Genomic DNA, 19,831 nt, shown 5'->3' on the forward strand with positions numbered 1-19,831 from the left:
GCCACAAGAAAAAAAAACTACCTACTAGGACAGGAGCTGGAGTGAGAACTCTCGCAAGGGCTCAAGGGGAGAAGACTGGAACGCTGAGAGAACCATATACCAATCCCAAGGCGGTAAGGACGGTACGGAGGAACCGTATGTGCCACTCTCAGAAGGAAGGTTTCCATGGGCACCAGGGAAACCAGAGGACACTGGAAGCTGCCCCAGGACAGAAGCGCCAACACCTGACCCAGCAAGGAACTAAGGGCTAAACCAAGGTCCAACCCTGATTGTAGAAAGGATAGGACCGTGGGGAGAGAAAAAACGGAGTGAGGGGATGTCCCGGCTTTCACAGAAGTTCAGAAAGGACCTCCAGGTCCCATAATAGATCCTGGGCGATGCAGGCTTCCTGGCCTGAATCATAGTGCGGATGACATCCGCCAAAACCCCTCTTCACGTCAGAATGGCGGCGTCAATAGCCACGCCGTCATCTAAATGCTGATTTAAGACCGGACCCTGTGAAGAAGGTCGACTCTGAGTGGCACGAGGTCGACTCCTAGAAGGAGAACGAGGTTGGCGTACCACGTGCGACGGGGTCAATCCGGAGCGACTAGGATTTGTCGGAATGTCCTCCATCCTGATCCTCCGTAGAACCCTGGGAAGGAGGGGAAGAAACACGTAGGGAGGGAGAACTCCCGCCAAGGAGAAATTAGGGCGTCCACGTCGCACGCTTCCGGAACACTGGTTCTGGAGAGAAAGGCGGGAAGCTTTCGTGTAGATACCGTTAGCACACCCGGACCAATGGAAGACTGCCTGTAGAAGGAGGGATGTGGAGGGCACCACAGCCCACCAGTCGGGACCGGAGCGTGCCTGGAATGGAAGGCCACCAAACGAATACCCCGTGCAATGCAGATGAGGGAAGGTAGTAACGTAGGAACTACCAAGGCATGCGGGGTGGCTATGAACCATGAGCCAAAGAGGAAAAGACAGGAGAAGAATAGGCTAGGTCTAAGCTAATTCCCCGTCTGAGACCGGCGCTATACAGAAGTAGTCAAGGATTAAGTGGCTGTGCAAAAAACTTCGCCTGAGGAGGAAGCCAGGCAAGGGGAGTCACACTGTATTGCTAGCCCCATACCCCAGCAGAGGAGGGGGCCACCCGCAGAGGCCATCGAATTTAGTGGTAAAAAGAGTCCACCACCTGACGAAAGAGCTGTGCAGTAAGAACCAAAGTATGTAGTGGTAACGCGAAGGACCTTGGGCAGGAGTGGGATGGGAGGGAATATGTATGGACGCGCGAAGCCTCGCCAAGGAAGAACGAGGGCGTCGGCTCCGCAAGCTCCCGGATCCCTGGACAGATAGGCGGGGACCTTGTGATTGAATTTGGAGGCCATGAGGTCCACGTCCGGTATGCCCCAACGAAGGCAAATGGCCTCGAACACCTTCGGGTGAAGAGACCACTCGCCGGGGTCGACGGTGGTGCGACTGAGGAAGTCCGCCGCCCAATTGTCCACCCCTGGAATAAAAATTGCAGATAGAGCCGGGACGTGGGCTTCCGCCCAACGGAGAATGCTGGTGACCTCCCGCATTGCTGCAGCGCTGCGAGTGCCCCCCTGGTGGTTTATGTACGCCACGGCCGTGGCGTTGTCCGATTGCACACGAACTGGATGACCCTTCAGCAGATGAGTCCAGTGTCGCAGAGACAGAAGGGCCGCTCTCAGCTCCAGAACATTGATCGAGAGTTTGGACTCCGATGGAGACCAAATGCCCTGGACGGATCGGGGAGGAAACACGCCTCCCCAGCCCAAGAGACTGGCATCGGTTGTAACCACCAACCAGTTGAGCGGCAGAAAGGACCTGCCCAGAAGAGGGGACTGTAACCACCAGCGGAGAGATGACCGCACCGGAGGCGATAGATGGAAGGGATGATCCAGAGACTCCGGCGATTTGTCCCAGGAGGAGAGGATCGCCCGTTGGAGAGGACGGGAGTGAAACTGCGCAAATGGGATCGCCTCGAAGCAGGCAACCATCTGCCCCAAGACCCGCATGCAGAAGCGGAAGGACGGTCGACGGTGGAGAAGGAGACCCCGAATCGCCCGACGGAGGGTCAGTCGTTTTTCCGAGGGAAGACGTACCTCCGCCGCTCCCGTGTCTAAAAGCATTCCCAGGAAGACCAGTTGTCTGGAGGGGGGAAGGGAGGACTTGGGGAAGTTGATGACCCAACCGAACCTCGCCAGAGTCTCTAGAGTGAGATCCACACTGGCAACCGCTTGAGAAAGGGACGGAGCCTTGATGAGGATATCGGTAGCAGAAAAACACCCCTGGAACGGAGTAAGGCCAAAACCGGGGCCAGGACCTTGGTGAACACCCGGGGGGCTGTTGCCAGCCCAAAGGGAAGGGCGACAAATTGGAAGTGGAGGTCCCCCACGGCGAATCGGAGGAAGCGATGGTGACACCGGGCTACCGGAACATGGAGGTAGGCATCCTGTATATCGATGGAAGACATGAAATCTCCCCGCTCCAGGGAAGCCACCGCGGAACGGAGGGACTCCATCCGAAACCGTCGAAGGAGGAGAAAACGGTTGAGCTTTTTGAGGTCCAAAATGGGCCGCACCGAACCTCTCTTCTTGGGAACTACGAAGAGGCTTGAATAGAACCCTTGGAACCTTTCCTCTAGAGGAACGGGGGTAATCACCCCCCTGTCCAGTAAGGTTTGAACAGCCGCGGAGAACGCAGCCGCGCTTTTCGGGTCCCGCGGCGGGCGGGAGCGAAAGAACCGATCTGGAGGGAAGGACGCGAATTCGATTTTGTATCTGGAGGACACAATTTCGAGAGCCCAGGCGTCGGAGACGTGAGCCATCCAGACGTCCCTGAAAAGGAGGAGCCGGCCCCCCACCCGGGTGGGTGGGGGCGCGCCTTCAGGCAGAGGACTGCTTTGCTGCGGGTGTGTGGGCAGGCTGCGGCCTGCGCCCGAAAAAACGGCTTCCTACGCTTATCCTGGGGAGGGGCCGAAGCGGCAGCTGTGGGGGGAGCCCCAGAGGTCCTGCGGGAGGACCGAAAACGAGACGCACCAGGGCGTCCGCGGGGGGCGCCCCTGGCTTGGGGTTGAGGAAGATGGGTGCTTTTACCACCCGTGGCCTCCGAAATAAGCTCGTCTAGGCGGACCCCGAAAAGGCGGGAACCCGCAAACGGTAGCCCCGCCAAGGAACGTTTGGAGGCAGCGTCCGCTTTCCAAACCTTCAGCCAGAGTTCCCTCCTGACGGAAACTGCCAGGGCGGAGGAGCGTGCTATAAGGGCTCCCGCATCAAGGGAGGCCTCACAAACAAAATTCCCGGCCCGAATAATAAGCTGGGCCAAGGAACGTAGGTCCTGGATGGGGACGTCCGAGTCCAACTCCTGTTCCAGCTGCGCACCCCAAGCAGAGATTGCTTTACCTGCCCAAGCAGAGGCAAAAACCGGTCTGAGGGCAGAACCGGAGGCAGCAAAAATGCCCTTGGAAAGGGTCTCCATGCGACGGTCCTCCGCTGACTGAAGAGAGGACCCGTCAGGAACAGGGATGGCCGTGTTCTTTGACAGACGGGCCACAGGGGGGTCCACCTTGGGTGGGGACGACCAGGTGGCCACGACATCGGCTGGAAAAGGATAGCAAATGTCCAGCTTCTTGGGGTTGACAAAACGGGCGTCCGGGCGAGCCCAAGCCTTAGACACCACGGAGGAGAAATCAGAGTGGATTGGAAAGACTTTTGAGGCCAGCCTGGGTCTGATAAAGGAGACGCTAGCTGCGTCAGAGCTAGGGGGGGTCATCTTGCACCTTAAAGGTGTCACGAATATCAGAGATGAGTTGACCCATCGCTGAGGCTAGCTTGGACGGCAGGGCCGAGTCCATTTCCAAATCTGAAACCGCCAATTCACCTTCAGAGGGCGAATCCTTTGGAGAGGAGAGGCCCGTCTGAGTGCGCACGCGTGGCGGGGAGAGGGAGGCATCCGAGGAGGAGGCTCGCTCTACTCTAAAACGCTTCTGAGAGTGCCTAGCTCGGGAGGGGTCACTAAGAGAGGGAGAACCCGCTGCAGCGGCAGAAGCGGTGGACCCGGAGGGCGCGACAGTAAGAGTGGCGTCCTGCGGGGTAGGCGGCCTGTCTATTAGGCGGCCCACGACATGAGTGAGGCTTTCCACGGCCTGGGACAGGGATCTAGCCCAGTCAGGCGGGTCAGAAGAAGCAGGGAGCGACACAGCGGGCGACTGAGGCTGCGGTGGGGCTCGGCATGCAGGACAGTGCGGATCAGACTGCCCCCGGGGAAAGGGTTCCCTACAAGCGGTACAGGCATGGTACCAAGGCTTGGCAGCTGCAGAAGGGTCTGACATTGTGGAAAAAAGTTGCGCTTAAAGTGGGAGACCCCAGAGAAAAAACGGAACGGGGATTACACCCAAGCAACAGTACTGGTGGCACGGAGGGGGTTAACAGTCCTACCAGACCCGGATGATGCAAGCGGCAGCAGACTGAAGGAGGCTGTGGAGGAGAGGCAGCAGGCACGGAGATGAATAGCTTCAGGATCGGACGGCAGAGAGGATTCCACGCAGCACTAGAGATGTGGAGCCCGACGGAACAGGAAGTAGCGGAGCGCATGTAGGAAGCTCCGCCCCCCCTTGCCGCGCTGAAGGAGAAGCAGAGCCGCGCGCGCGCGGCAAAATGATTTAACCCCCGAGGTAGATGAAGTGCCGGCCAAGATGAAATGGCGCCGTTCGCGTCGAGTAAGCGGCCCCCGCCGCGCCTGTATGTGGCAGACGGCCTCCTGCCTACGGCCGTCCCTCCTGATGCCGCTAAAGAAGACGAAGTCCCCCCCAAATGATGCCCGGTAAAGTTGCCGGCCCCGATATGCCCATGTGGGGGAGGAGGGGGGGGGGGGGTTTGATGATGGAAAAAACGCTTTCAAGCGTAGATGTAGCAGCGGTGGGAGGGAGGGAAGGGGAGGCTGGAGCAGCCACTCTCACCATACGCTGTCTTCGCCCTCAATCCATCCAGCAGGGTCGCCCCTTCAGCTACTGGCACCACAGTGGCAGGAAGCCGGGGGAGGGACTTGGCGTGCGGGCGACCCTTCAGCTGGCGGGACGCAGGGGAGCGAGGCTGCCCTGGTCCACCTTGTCTTCTGTGGGGGAGGCGGCAGTGCGGATTACCGGTACTGGCGCAACTCAACCCCGGGAGAAACAGAGGGGTCTAGTGCGCCTCTGTTGTCCCTGTAAGTAGAAAAAAACCGAATTAAAAACAACAAATAACGCAAAAAAATAAAAAAATTATAGGAAAAACAACCCTGCCTAAGCAGGGAGTGTCTTGCCTCCTTGGACACTAAGCAAAAACTGGCAGTCTCTTCTCCAGGCTGAAGGGTATAGCTGATGGAGGAGGGGCTTACAGCTTTCACTTAGTGTCACGCCTCCTAGGGAGCAGAGCTATACCCATGGTTTCCTGTGTCCCCCAAGGAATATGGGCGAGAAAGAAGGATACAATGAGGAATAGCCAACGTATCCACTGGCGGCACCCATATACCACTAGAGAAAGAGTAGTGGGCACCCGCGGGTACTTACCGTTGCCACGCCCCCTTGTGAACTAAGCGAAGGCACCTAGAGCCTTGGCGCAGGTGAATTGCAGCATCTGAAGACGCTTAGTATTATTCCCCTGCTAGTGGATCACTTTGGAAGGGTAAATGCAACAGGAAGCACGGTGATGTGCAACACTCCGCCTATGGAAGGATAGCGCAACAGTCGGACCGTATCCAATGGTGGTGCAATTACCCTACCTATGGAAGGTGGAATGCATACGGCAAGTACCTAAGCCAGTGGTAGGGAAAATATTACACCTATGAAGTGGGTTAATGCCAACGGCGAGAACTAGTGCATGTGGCGAGTCCTGTACCCCGTGGGAGTGCAATTAATGCACCTAAGTAAGGGGGTTGTGTATACAGCATACATTGTAGCCAGTGATAATGTCATTGCGCCACCTAAGGAAGGGGCTAATGCATACGGCAGGTACTGAACCCAATGAAGATGCAATTCCGCCACCTACAGAAGGGGGAAATCCTACGTCCGGCACTGAAACCAGTGTTACCATACTTAGTCCACCTGTGGCAGGGAACAATGTATAAGACAAGTACTGCATCCTGAAGTAGTGCAAGTACTCCGCCTATAGAAGGGCGACAAGTACCGCTGGCCACCGTAGATGCAATCTTGGGAGATTGCTTCAGATTCATGTCAGGGTCTGAATCAGTAATTCTCTCCCCCCCCCCCCGACGGACCCTCTCCTGTGAGGGAGGGTGTGTCTGAGTGTGACCCAGGGAGGAAGGGTGGGGTTGAGAGGAGAAGATGTGCCGTGGTTCACACACGCGTAGGTCTACTAGGGATCGACCGATATAGATTTTTTAGGGCCAACACCGATACCGATAATCTGTGAACTTTCAGGCCGATAGCCGATAATTTATACCGATATTTAGTGAATTTTCATTTTTCATTTATAATTAATATTTTGGTGTGTTTTATTTTTTACTATTAGCCCCCTTAGATCTCGATCAGGGTGAATAGGACCTCACACTGTCCCTGCTGCTCTGTGCTTTGTGCACACAGCAGCAAGGGAGCTGACCATGGCAGCCAGGGCTTCAATAGCGTCCTGGCTGCCATGGTAACAGATCGGAGCCCCAGGCTTACACTGCTGGGGCTCCGATCAGAACTGCCATTGAGGAGGAGAGGAGAGGGGACCCTGTGGCCACTGCCATCAATGATTAATACTGGGGGGCTTGGGTGGCGGGGCGCACTGCGCCACCAATGATTTATACTGGGTTGGGGGGGGTGCACTGCGCCACCAATGAAGATAACTCATTAATTCATATACAGGAGGCGGGAGCTGGCTGCAGAATCACATAGCCGGCTCCCGACCTCTATTAGCTGTAGCTGCGATCCGCGGCAGTTAACACCTCAGGTGTGGCACCTGAGGGGTTAATTATCGCAGATCGCAGCTACTTGTCATAGAGGTGCCGGATATGTGATTCTGCAGCCAGCTCCCGCCTCCTGTATATGAATTAATGAGTTATCTTTATTGGTGGCGCAGTGGCCACAGCCCCTCCCCTCCTATTGTCTTCTCTCCTCTCATTGGCGGCAGCAGCAGCACAGGGGGAGGGAGACACTGCTTCCTTCTCCCCTGTGCTGCTGAGGGAACACAGAGAGCACTGTCAGCAGCGCGATCCGTGTTCCCAATACGTTATAAGAATATAGGCAAAATAGATGCCGATACCGATAACGTTCAAAATCCTGAATATCAGCCGATAATATCGGTAAAACCGATAATCGGTCGATCCCTAAGGTCTACCCCTCAGAATCTCGCCCCTGGCAGTTGCGGACTGCGCAGGTGGGGACTTATCAACCAAACGACCCAAGGGGTGGAATGGGAATTCTAGAGGTCTGTCCACTGGATCGCGCAGGCGGTGCATTATCAATCCAACGACTCCGGAGGGTGGATTGCACAGGTGGAGAATTATCAACCAAACAACCCGGGAGGGTGGATTGGGAGGACAGAGGTCCTTAATTGAACGGCGGAGAATTATCAACCAAACGACCCCAGAGGGTGGACTGGGAAGTTCCAGCGGGCCCCCACTAGATTGCGTAGGTGGGGAATTATCAAACAAACGACCCAGGGGGGTGGATTGGGAATGTCAGAGGTCCCTTATTGAATGCGCTGGTGGAGAAGTATCAACCAAACGACCCAGGAGGGTGGATTGGGAATTCCAGGGGCTCTCCACTGTATTGCAGAGGTGGGGAATTATCAAACGGCCCCAGAGGACGGATTGGAATCCTTCAGAGGTCCTTCACTGAATTGCGCAGGTGGATATTATCAACCAAACGACTCAGAGGGTGGATTAGGAATACTTCAGCTGTCCTTCACGGCATCTGCGAAGGTGGAGAATTATTAACCAAACTGCCCCGGAGGGCGGATTGGAAACTATGAGAGGTCCTCCTTGTCCGATATGACACAGGCCCAGCGCGATACCACCAGACAGGGTGGTCCTGCGGTAGTGAGGGCAGAGGAGGGGGATCCGTATAGCGCACATCTTTTTATTTTATTTTTTTTAAACTAAGATGCCGGCCTCAAGCGCACAAGAGGGGTTAAGTTTTTTCCCCATTACAAAACCTGCACTAGAGTAGATCCCCAGATGTGCCGGCCTAAGAGGTGCCGGGAGCGGAGCTCAGCATGTTTCTGGGGAGGGGGAAATAGGGTGAGAATAATTTGGCGCCAGATCCCCCCCCCTTCCAGGGGACAAGTTTGCGGCCTAGCAGGCCGCAAAATGGCAAACCAAGCCCCTGCACACAGACGGCCGGCCACATGAACAGAGCAGCGGGCAAATGCTGTATGTAAGGCTGGCGGGCGCATGCGCTGTAGCGAGACTGAAGCCGGCAGAGTGTACGAGCCGGAGCCGGGATCGCGCTACAGCAGCCCTTTACTGTGCATGCGGGCTGAGAGCGCGGTCCCGGCACTGAGATGCGGCGTGTCAATCAAGGCGGCGGAGGCGGGGAGAACAGGATTGGAGAAGCCTAGGCCGCTGCCCCCCTTGACTCCAAGCCTGACTCGGAGACAGCGCCAACCGACATTAAAAAATCGTTTTTAACAAGTATGAAGAAACACAAAGAGGCAAGAAAAGCATGATTAGCAACACACTGGGGGATACTGTAAGGTACTGTGGTCGGTTTAATATGCGTTTTTCAAATGACAGGTTCCCTTTAAGTCCTTTTCCTTTTGAATGTTCATGAACTATCAGGAAAAATCGCTAAAAATGTCGCTAGGATATGCCACATGTCAGATAGGTGCAATTGCCTATTCTCCAGAATGGGGACCTCAAATTGAAGGAGGACAACGGACGTGCGCAATATCCTTTCCATTCACAGCATGCTCAGCTTTTTTCGGCAATCCCATAGCAGTGAGTGGAAAGCAAGCCAGGCAAGCATGGTCACCTCTCCATTCATTGCAAAGGGACTGCTGGAAATAGCCGAGCCAGCGTTCACCTATTTTGAGAACTCCCATAGTGGTGAAGTGTGCGGCCTCACATGTGTGTCTTCTCCTCCTTCACTTGGGGGGCCCTGTTCTTGAGAAAGGAGCGGGTCCCACAGGGTACCCACACCTATCTGATATTTCTGGCAATCTGCACCGTATTCATCAAAATGGCCCATACGACATGATAAATCTGGTGCATTTTCTGACTTCTTGCCAAGTCCCTTTTATAGACTTTTCAAAGCGGTCTAGCGATATGTAATATACAGTTGCAAGAAAAAGTATGTGAACCCTTTCGAATTATATGGATTTCTGCACAAATTGGTCACAAAATGTGATCTGATCTTCATCTAAGTCACAACAATAGACAATCACAGTTTGCTTAAACTAATAACACACAAATAATTAAATGTTACCATGTTTTTTTTTTAACACACCATGTAAGCATTCACAGTGCAGGTGGAAAAAGTATGTGAACCCATAGACCAGTCATGCTCAACCTGCGGCCCTCCAGCTGTTGCAAAACTACAACTCCCAGCATGCCCGAACAGCCTACAGCTATCAGCCTACAGCAGAGCATTGTGGGAGTTGTAGTTTTACAACAGCTGGAGGGCCGCAGGTTGAGCATGCCTGCCATAGACTAATGACATCTCCAAGAGCTAATTGGAGTGAGGTGTCTCGCACAAAAGAGCTCTCAGAAGACCTATGATTAAGAATTGTTGACTTGCATAAAGCTGGAAAGGGTTATAAAAGTATCTCCAAAAGCCTTGCTGTTCATCAGTCCAAGTAAGACAAATTGTCTATAAATGGAGAAAGTTCAGCACTGCTGCTACTCTTCCTAGGAGTGGCCGTCCTGTAAAGAAGAATCCTAAAGTGTCAGCTAAAGACTTACAAAAGTCTCTGGCATATGCTAACATCCCTGTTCGCGAATCTACGATACGTAAAACACTAAACAAGAATGGATTTCATGGGAGGATACCACAGAAGAAGCCACTGCTGTCCAAAAAAAACATTGCTGCACGTTTACAGTTTGCACAAGAGCACCTGGATGTTCCACAGCAGTACTGGCAAAATATTCTGTGTACAGATGAAACCAAAGTAGAGTTGTTTGGAAGAAGATGGCTGTTGCAACAGGACAACGACCCAAAGCATAGAAGTAAAATCAACAGAATGGCTTAGGCTACTTTCACACCTGCGTTTAGGTGCGGGTCCGTCTGGTATCTGCACAGACGGATCCGCACCTGTAATGTAAACGATTGTATCCGTTCAGAACGGATCCGTTTGCATTACCATGAACAAAAAAAATAAAAAAAAAATAAAAAAAATATAATATATATATATATATATATATATATATATATATTTTATTTATTTATTTTTTATATTTTTTTTGTTCATGATAATGCAAACGGATCCGTTTTGACTTACATTAAAAGTCAATGGGAGGCGGATCAGTTTTCAATTGCACCATATTGTGTAAGTCAGGACGGAGCCGTTTGGCTAAGTTTCGTCAGATGGACATCAAAACGCTGCAAGCATCGTTTTGGTGTCCGCCTCCAGAGCGGAATGGAGGCTGAACGGAGCCAAACTGATGCATTCTGAACGGATCCTTATCCATTCAGAATGCATTGGGGCTAAACTGATCCGTTTTGGGCCGCTTTTGAGAGCCTTGAAACGGATCTCACAGGCAGACCCAGAAACGGCAGTGTGAAAGTAGCCTTAAACAGAAGAAAATACGCCTTCTGGAGTGGCCCAGTCAGAGTCCTGACCTCAACCCGATTGAGATGTTGTGGCATGACCTCAAGAAAGCGATTCACACCAGACATCCCAAGAATATTGCTGAACTGAAACAGTTCTGTAAAGAGGAATGGTCAAGAATTACTCCTGACCGTTGTGCACGTCTGATCTGCAACTACAGGAAACGTTTGGTTGAAGTTATTGCTGCCAAAGGAGGTTCAACCAGTTATTAAATCCAAGGGTTCACATACTTTTTCCACCTGCACTGTGAATGTTTACATGGTGTGTTCAATAAAAACATGGTAACATTTAATTCTTTGTGTGTTATTAGTTTAAGCAGACTGTGATTGTCTATTGTTGTGACTTAGATGAAGATCAGATCACATTTTATGACCAATTTGTGCAGAAATCCATATCATTCCAAAGGGTTCACATACTTTTTCTTGCAACTGTATGTCGAAAACACATACATTTGGCACATGCAATCAATGTACTCCAGTTTGCAGCACAACCCGTGACTGAATTCTGCTGCATTTTGCGCAGTAAATCTCTCTCCATATACCTTTTCTTTACAGTGAAGTGATGACCTACGTATATTTGCCTTTATGTGAGTGGCAGAGTTATTTTCCAGGCTGATAAGCAGGCCATTACCACAGAGGGTGCAGTCAATTACACTTGCTGCGTGGCACCATTCACAAATCCTTTACAAGTTCTACTTTAGTATTTTAGAAAATCACAGTATTCATGTCAAGACCTGCTTAATTTAAGCCAAGTATTCTGAAAAACAGCAGCAACTTCCAACGCTGAAGTGAAAGGCATGATGGCATCAATAGGAAAAAGTATGAAAGGGATAATGGCCGGAAAAACATTTCACCAGATTTTTTTGACTGTTGTGAAATATGTCCATTGTAAAGATCGACAGAATGGCATTACAAGAGGTTGTCTGGGTTCTACATAATTAAAGGGCATCTGCAACAACAGCGGTCCGCAAGGGGTCCCTTTAAGATGAGATAAGTGTTTTGTGATGCCAGTTGCAATGAAGCAACAAAGGGACGGAATCCCTTTAAGAAATGGTGTTGGTACCCAGGTGTAGGAATGGCCGAGTGATATAGGGTGGCCTATAATGTCCCTTAATGTTTTGTGCACGTGTCACGCTGCTCCTACCTGGATATGCTGGAACCCCGGGAGTTGGCTCTGAAGCAAATAGGGTGAACAATTGAGGAATTTGAAGAAATATTTGAGTCCAGACCTTGTGATGAAGTTTAATGGCAGCTTTACTTTGCATAAACGTTTCTCCAAACGGTTTACAGACTTTATCTTGGTTTCAGCAGGCTTTAGCATTAACTCTGGCAGGCAAACAATCTCAACTCTGCTACATCAATTGCTCTCTGGCTCTGCTGTGCTTACAGGCTGATTGAATAAATTTGCTTTAACAGTCTGCTGCAACTTCTCTCTTTGTAGTCTGACTCTGGATTATGCCAGGGAATAGGTTAGAATCCTGGCGGCTCCTACATGGAGTCTCAACTAGAACACACCAGAACTCCCTACCTCCTTCTGATAGCAAACAGGACTGGCCCACTTCTGACCAAGAAAGGAGCGGAGAATGGAATGGTGAGTTCCATTCTCTCTAAGTGTAGCTCTGCCATAGTTGCTGCCACCTGCTGGTGAACCAGGCACATTACACGAACAATTACATAAAATTATTATAAATGCACAGTGTCTAGGGACCTGGAAGTAAATGCATTAGATAACATTATATTAGCATTCACAGATAGAAGCAGGGCGTAGGAGTGGTAATGCCACTCGGGGGTGTTACACATCTGTCAGCAGTTTTGTACCTATGACACTGGCTGATCTGTTACATGTGCGCTTGGCAGCTGAAGGCATCTGTGTTGGTCCCATGTTCATATGTTTCTACTTTGCTGAGAAATATCATGTTTTAATATATGCAAATGAGCCTGTAGGAGCAACGGGGGTGTTGCCGTTACACCTAGAGGCTCTGTTTTCTCTGCAACTGCCGCGCCCTCTCCACTTTGATTGACAGGGCCATGTAGGGGAGATGACATTTACACTGCCTGCCCCTGTCAAAGTGCAGAAGGCATGGGAGTTGCAGAGACCGCAGAGCTTCTAGGTGTAAGAGCAACGCCCCCATTGCTACTAGAGGCTCATTTGCATAGATCATGGGTATCCACCAGCAGGCGTCGCTATACAGAGGTATCCGAAACCTCCCCGCTTCCTCTCAGCGGTCTTCTGAGTCTCTGTTTCTAGGGACAGATCTTGCCTGACAACAGGCAGTGGACTGCAATTTAGGTGGAAGTGAGACCTCTAGTGGCCATGACTTTACAGGGTTTTTTTTCAGGTGGATGCAGACAGATTTTTTTTTAAATGAAGCGATTTAGAAATGTTCTAGTTACACCATTCTCTATTAAATGAAATTGTGTGAAAGTACAGTGACTCTTTAACAAGATTTCCACTGTTCTGCTGCTCCTTGGTTCCTCACCTAAGATAATATCAACTTCCTATTAGGATATATCCACATTCATCGCACAGCCTTACCTCTTTAAATCTTCCTGATTCAATGACGAGAGCAGCACGAAATTCATCTTCCAGATCGGTGTATTGCTGTGACAGCGCATTCATTTTCTCCTGAAACTCCTTTATCTGCTGATTATGGAGGCGTTCTGCTCTGGACACCTCCTTAGCCACAGCTTCTTGGAACTCGGGTCCATTGTAGGACACTCTTGTATCCAGCTCCTTTCTACAAGTCAAGAACACACATTGCGATGCAACATTTTGCCCCCAGAAACTGGTCAGGTATGCAAGGATTCTTGATCTCAAAAAACACAGATCTGATTGACTTAAAGGGGTTGTCCCACAAAAATATTCAAAACCAGCACCTGGATCTGAATACGTTTGTAATTGCATGTAATTAAAATTTTTAAGGACTTTTCCAGGATTTTAATATAGATGACCTGTCCTATAGGATTGATATATCAGATCGGCGGGGGTCTGACACCCAGCACCACCGCCAATCAGCTGTATTAAGAGAGCTCGCTGCTGCAATGTCTATGGCAAGCAGGAAGAGAGACAGGAGACGGCACGCACGCACGCACGCCGTGTGCCTTGTGTCGGACCCCCGCCAATCTGATATTGATAACCTATCCTGAGGATAGGTCATCTACAGTATATTAAAAGCCTGGAAAACCCCATTAATATAGCCACTGAGTTATTCAACTAAATTATCTGTACAGCGCCATCTGCTGTTTGCTCTCTTTCTAATTTCTCTGTCCTGATCACTTAGGTGGACGCACATGCTCAGTTCCATCCTTCAACTGCCACCAGCTGCAGTAGAAAGGACTTATATATCTTATTAGGGGAAGTGGCATCTTCTCCACTTTTGATCAGCATTTTCTTTTCCCTGAATGATCGTGAATTAACACAGTCCTTGAAAACAGTCTAGTGTACAACAGTAAAGAAAAGATTGGGAGGAGGAGGGGGATGAAGCTGCAGATTCTTTCCCTCCTGAGACTGCATGCTGTAAGAGGGGATAGGTGTAGGGATGTCAACTCAACAGGGAGTGAAGGCTGGAAAAAAGGAGGCCAAAACACGCTGGCCCAGATCTACTAATGTGTCTGCATATAGAATCTCTCTAAAAAAGTGATGCTGATTGGTGGACTTTTCGCAGACTTGCTCAAGAGAGGGTGGGGCTTTGCGTGAAGGGGAAGTGGTTTAAGAGGCTTTATTTTTTTTTTCAACAGTAATTTTTATTGGTTTTTGATACATTTCAAAGTTATAGTTATTTTCATTCATATTAAAAATATATATTAATACACAAAACTTTTACAAGTTTCATTGGTTTGTTAGATGCTACATTTAGCATCAAAATTGCTATACAATTCTGGCTTTAAAATTCTTTCTCAAAGTAAGCTAATCAATAATTGGTATAGACCAGGGATGGCCAACCAGCTATCAGCCATCAGCAGGGCATGGTGGGAGTTGTAGTTTTACAACAGCTGGAAAGCAGGTTGGCCATGCCTGGTATAGAGTTAGACAAAAGTGTCCCTCCCTGCACCAGATCAATCATCCAGCCTGAGCCCCTGTGATAAGTCTGGGGCAGGTCTAAACCTACGCCATCTACAGGACGAGGAAATGTAGACACTGAATTTCTAGCCACATAGAAATATATAATAAATATCTAGAGTTGACTAAGATGGGAATGTGTGTGGTAATAGAAATACATGGAAAGTCACTTTTAGGCCTCCTGCACACGACCGTAGGTGTCCCGTTGCCGTATTGCGGACCGCATTTGCGGATCCGCAATACACGGGCACCGTTTCGTGGGCATTCCGAATCATGGATGTAGACCCATTCACTTCAATGGGTCCGCAAATCCGAAGAGGCGGAACGGAAGCACGGAACGGAATCCCTACGGAGTGTTTCCGTGGGGTTTCGTCCCGTACTTCCGTTCCGCAAAAAGATAGAACATGTCCTATTTTTTTTCGCGGAACGGGCAGATCGCAGACCCATTAAAGTGAATGGGTCCGCGATCCGCTGCCCCGCGGTCGGTGTTCGTGCATTGCGACCCGCAGCACGGCCACGGGGTTCACACGTTCGTGCAGCTCCTGTTACTTTTCAACAAGTTTCTCACAGCAAGAGCTAAAACTGACAAAATCAAATGTGGTGTAAGCACAGTAATTAGTAATTACCCGCTTTCAGGTATTTATAGTCACCGGTACCTGTGCGCTTGCTCTCTTGAAGTAAGCAGTTCGTGGAGCTGCTGGACTTTATCTTTGTGCTGGCGTACGGATGCCCGAAGCAACTCGTTTTCCCTGTGGGCGGCGGACACTTTACGTTCAGCTTCCTGCATGTGTTTCATCTGTGATCAGAAGAAATGTATATGTAGAATGAAAAAAAATAAAGAAATAAAACCAGTATAATAGTGCATCACATTTTATGGAAATCAAAGGAGTCCTTCCCAGAGGAAAATGGCATTACTAATGTAAAATGTGATAACTGTTTTTAGATATATTTTACGCTGGACTTCAATCTCTTAAAGTTACAGATCTAAAGCCGGAGGCTGCACTACTGAAAGATTATGATCAAAACATCCACCTTCTGTTTTCCATCAGGTGCAGCGTTTTCATGGAGACCTTGTGTGGAACCGAATTGCCAAATACAACATTTACTACCTACCTACCGGGATCAATAGAGGCAGTTACATGTTCGGCACTGTAACCGACATTAGAATAGGAGGCATCAGCAGTGCAGCCTCATGTTTTCAGCCTGTAATTTTAAGGGATTATACTCTATTTTAATATAGAAGCAAGAGAAAAAAAAAAAACTGCTTGCACATGTTAATGCACATTACAGGCTCTTTGGTTCAGGGTTTTGAAGCAAAGGTCCTTTGCACTGCAATCTGCGACTTCTCCCCGCTCACGCCAGGTCTAAAAAAGTGTGCGCGGCGTGGAAGGGGCGCCAGGCCAGTGTCATTTACCATTTTCTACGCCTGTTTCAGGCATAGAAAAAGGCCTAAATGTAAGATAGCACGGACGCTGTCTTACATTTAGAAGTGGCAGAGGATCTGCCGTGGTTATGGAGAGGCCGGCGCCTCTTCATATCTTCGGCGGATCCACCACCAGGTATAGGGGTTATTAAGACTCGTCTAAAACTCCAGTCTTAATAAATGTGCCCCTTTGTTTTCTTTATATGTGTATCTATCACCTATACATTCAGCAGCTAACAAAAACTGCCAGCATCGGCAAATGAAGCAGTGAGTATTCGGGTCCTAATATTTTAGAAACGTTTTTAAAGGGGTTGTCTCAATTGTCTCAATTCAGCAAATTGCATTTATCATGTAGAGAAAGTTACTACAAGGCACTTACTAATGTATTGGGATTGTCCATATTGTCTCCTTTGCTGGCTGGATTCATTTTACCATCACATTATACACAGCTCGCTTCCATGGTCATGACCACCCTGTAATCCAGCAGCGGTGGTCGTGCTTGCACACTATAGGAAAAGGCGCAGGGCTCTCTGATGTCCAGGACTGTGGGAGCGCACATAGGCACGCATGCGCAGCAGCTCCCCTCCTGGTGACCTCATATCTGCGCTGCAGCGGTGGTCGTAACCCCTGGAAGCGAGCAGTGTATAATGCAATGGAAAAATAAATCCAGCCAGCAAAGGAGACAATACGGACAATCACAATACATTAGTAAATGCCTTGTATTAACTCTCTCTACATGATAAATGCCATTTTCTGAAGCGACACAACCCCTCTTGGACAACATATGAGAGAGTATATTGGGCAGACTAGATGGGCCAAATGGTTCTTATCCGTCGACACATTCTATGTTTCTAAGACGTCTTCTTTAAAACTTTTGTAATCCAATTATACAATTAAGGCTCCATTCACACGTCCGCAAATGGGTCCGCAAAACACCCGCCCGGCACCCCTATAGAAATGCCTATTCTTGTCCGCAAGCTGTGGACAAGAATAGGACATGTTCTGTCTTTTGCGGAGCTGCGGACCCAAAGATCGGGACCGCGCTCCGCAAATGCGGACAGCACACTGTGTGCTGTCCGCATCCATTCCGTCCCCATAGAAAATGAATGGGTCCGCACCCGTTCCGTAAAATTGCGGAACGGATGCGGACGTGTGAATGGAGCCTAAATGTAAAAAGGATGAAATACTTTCTATAGGCCGTCTAAGTACTACATATTGTAGAAAACAATGGTCATAGAAGGATGCTGCTAACACCATGCAGCAAGTGTCATACCTTCTAAGTTCAGAATGACACCTAAATAATAGGGGAAATTGATCAACCCCTGTGAGCCAGAATAGTGGCGCCAAAAACTTGTCACCTGCAAAAAAAAATTGTGCCACACTTGCCCATTTTCCGAAAAGAGGGCATAGAATGTGTGGGGCCTGGCAAATTTACTAGAATTTACTCCAATAACTGGTGTAAATTACAGCTCCAGTCTACACTGAATTTCACTTTCTGCCACACGAAGGGCCAGAAATTTGCCCGATTTATTTAGAGGTCTGCGACTCCAGAGCAAACTTGATCAAGACTGGCAGGTGAAATACCAGCCTTGATAAATACCTCCCTACCCACTAGAGTGGCCAGCAATGTAAGGTTGCAGTGTAGAAGACCTTTTACAGGTCCTTCACTTTCAGTAGTGGATGGTTCTGCCATTACAGGACGTTCCCCACCTCCAGAGCTTCTTGCTGTATTCTCTGAGTCTCCAGTCTGGACACTGCATCTTCCAGCTTTCTGAGGGTTCTTTGATGGTCGTCTTCTCCACTAGCAAATTGCTTTATTTCATTCGCCAGCCTTCCGTTTTCCTCTCTTAACTGGTGCACTAGCGCTTGCAGTGCAGTTTTAGCGTTTTTCTCCTTTAAAAGCAATTCTTTAATCCTGAAAAATAAAGCATGACCAGAACAGAAGAAAAAAAAGAAGGTTTAATTATCTTCTCTGCTTGCAGCTTTGGAAAGCCATCGTAATCCAACGATTCAGCTTCGATCTCTCTAACGGTTCTATAAAGAGAGCTCCACGGAGAAGGGCATTCAGAAAAGACTAGGAAACGCTGACATTATTCTTTGAGGATTTTATTCCCTTTGTTTATCCAAATGAAAAATCCCTTTCATGTCCACAAGAAAATGTGGGTAGATTTAGGCAGAAAAGTGCAGAGTGTGGGAGAAGAACCGTCAAGAGAGAAAGGAACCAGCCCAGGTGATGTCTGACACCACAACGTGAAAGCAAAGTTTATTGTTTAATTGTTGTCTGGTCGACATAAAGAACAAAAATGTTACAATATAAAACTGAAAAATAGGTTTCATGCCGGCAGGTGGCACAACAGAGGGTACATGTCACTTCACTGAAAAGTTATGTTCAGTCTCGCCCTTCTGGAGAAACTTTGCAGAAATAATATAAAGACTCATTTCTGAAAAGAAGCGCAGTGAAGATGCGGAGGTGGCTCCGGCAGTTTAGCTCGTCATTTTTTTGCAGGTTTGAAAGTAAAAGCAGTGATCTGGTGGCTGTAAGCATCTGCCCCAAAAGTGGCCCTATATGACCAGTAACCAGATAAGTCTAGCATCTCAGGCACGGAGATTGTCTGCGGCAATATAAATGGAGACAAAAAATAAACTAGCCTTTCATTGGCGATTGTACTTAGAACTGGTGTTAGTTCATTTGCAAAGCACAACAGACTCACTGAAAAGGTTATCTAGAGGTGCAAAACTGGTGGCCTATGACTAAGCATTTTGCAGGACGGAATTGCGGACCCATACATTTCTATGGGGCCGCACGATGTGCGGCCCGATCGGAATTACGGACCCGCACTTCCGGGTCCACAATTCCGACCCTGAAAAAAATAGAACATGTCATATTCTCTTAGTGCCGGCGATGTGCAGTCCGCAAAATGTGGAACGCACATTGCTGCTGTCCGTGTTTTGCGGATCTGTGGATCCGCAAAACACACACAGATGTGTGAATGGACCCTAAGGGGCATTTACAAGCGCCGACTGAGTCGAATGTGGTCCCTTCCCGATAACAGCTTGTGCAGTGGCCGGGTTTGGGGTGGCCCTAATGTTACGCTGGGTCCCCCAAACACAGTCGAGGTGTCACCATGTGGTGCTGCTCTCCGGAAGGGATGGTAAGGCATGGTGCACCCCAATGGGAAATAAGTCCAGAGAGTCAGGGTCTGCACTAAACCAGTGTGATTCTTTACTGGAGAAATTCAGGTACAAAACAGTACAGGCAAGGCATAGGGCTGGCTTCCCCAGTCTCCTCCCTGGCAGAAGAAGGGTTTGATGCTGAGAAAAGGCCTGAGCTAGCCGTCCCTCTCTCAGAAGGCTGGTACCGTGGCCAAAAGCTGGAGGCCCATGGTCTGTTGATCTGTAGTGCAGGTGGCTCCTTGGTCATAGGGCTAGTGACCCATGGTCTATGGCTCAGCGTCCCCATCTCAGTGTCTTCTTCTGGTCACTCATGCAGACTTACATTAGTCTCCCCTCCAAGCACTGGTCCATAAGGCTCCATTCATTTTTTATGGGGCCGCACGATGTGCAGCCCGGATCCGGAATTGCGGATCTGCAC

The 19,831-nt window shown here is 49.5% G+C and overlaps 1 protein-coding gene across 3 annotated transcripts in view; it reads right to left on the minus strand.

Moving 5' to 3' along the window:
* LRRCC1 (leucine rich repeat and coiled-coil centrosomal protein 1) overlaps nt 1-19,831 on the minus strand; it is an 82,472-nt gene that overhangs the window by 16,918 nt on the left and 45,723 nt on the right. For all 3 annotated transcript variants that reach the window (XM_040433075.1, XM_040433074.1, XM_040433076.1), the window contains 3 exons: nt 17,950-18,154; nt 15,473-15,612; nt 13,293-13,494 (listed from right to left, as the gene is read on the minus strand). In XM_040433075.1, coding sequence (XP_040289009.1) covers nt 13,293-13,494; nt 15,473-15,612; nt 17,950-18,154 — 547 coding nt within the window. The remainder of the gene's footprint in view (nt 1-13,292; nt 13,495-15,472; nt 15,613-17,949; nt 18,155-19,831) is intronic.

The sequence above is a fragment of the Bufo bufo genome, chromosome 5 (assembly GCF_905171765.1).
Source record: "Bufo bufo chromosome 5, aBufBuf1.1, whole genome shotgun sequence".
Taxonomy (NCBI): Eukaryota; Metazoa; Chordata; class Amphibia; order Anura; family Bufonidae; genus Bufo; species Bufo bufo.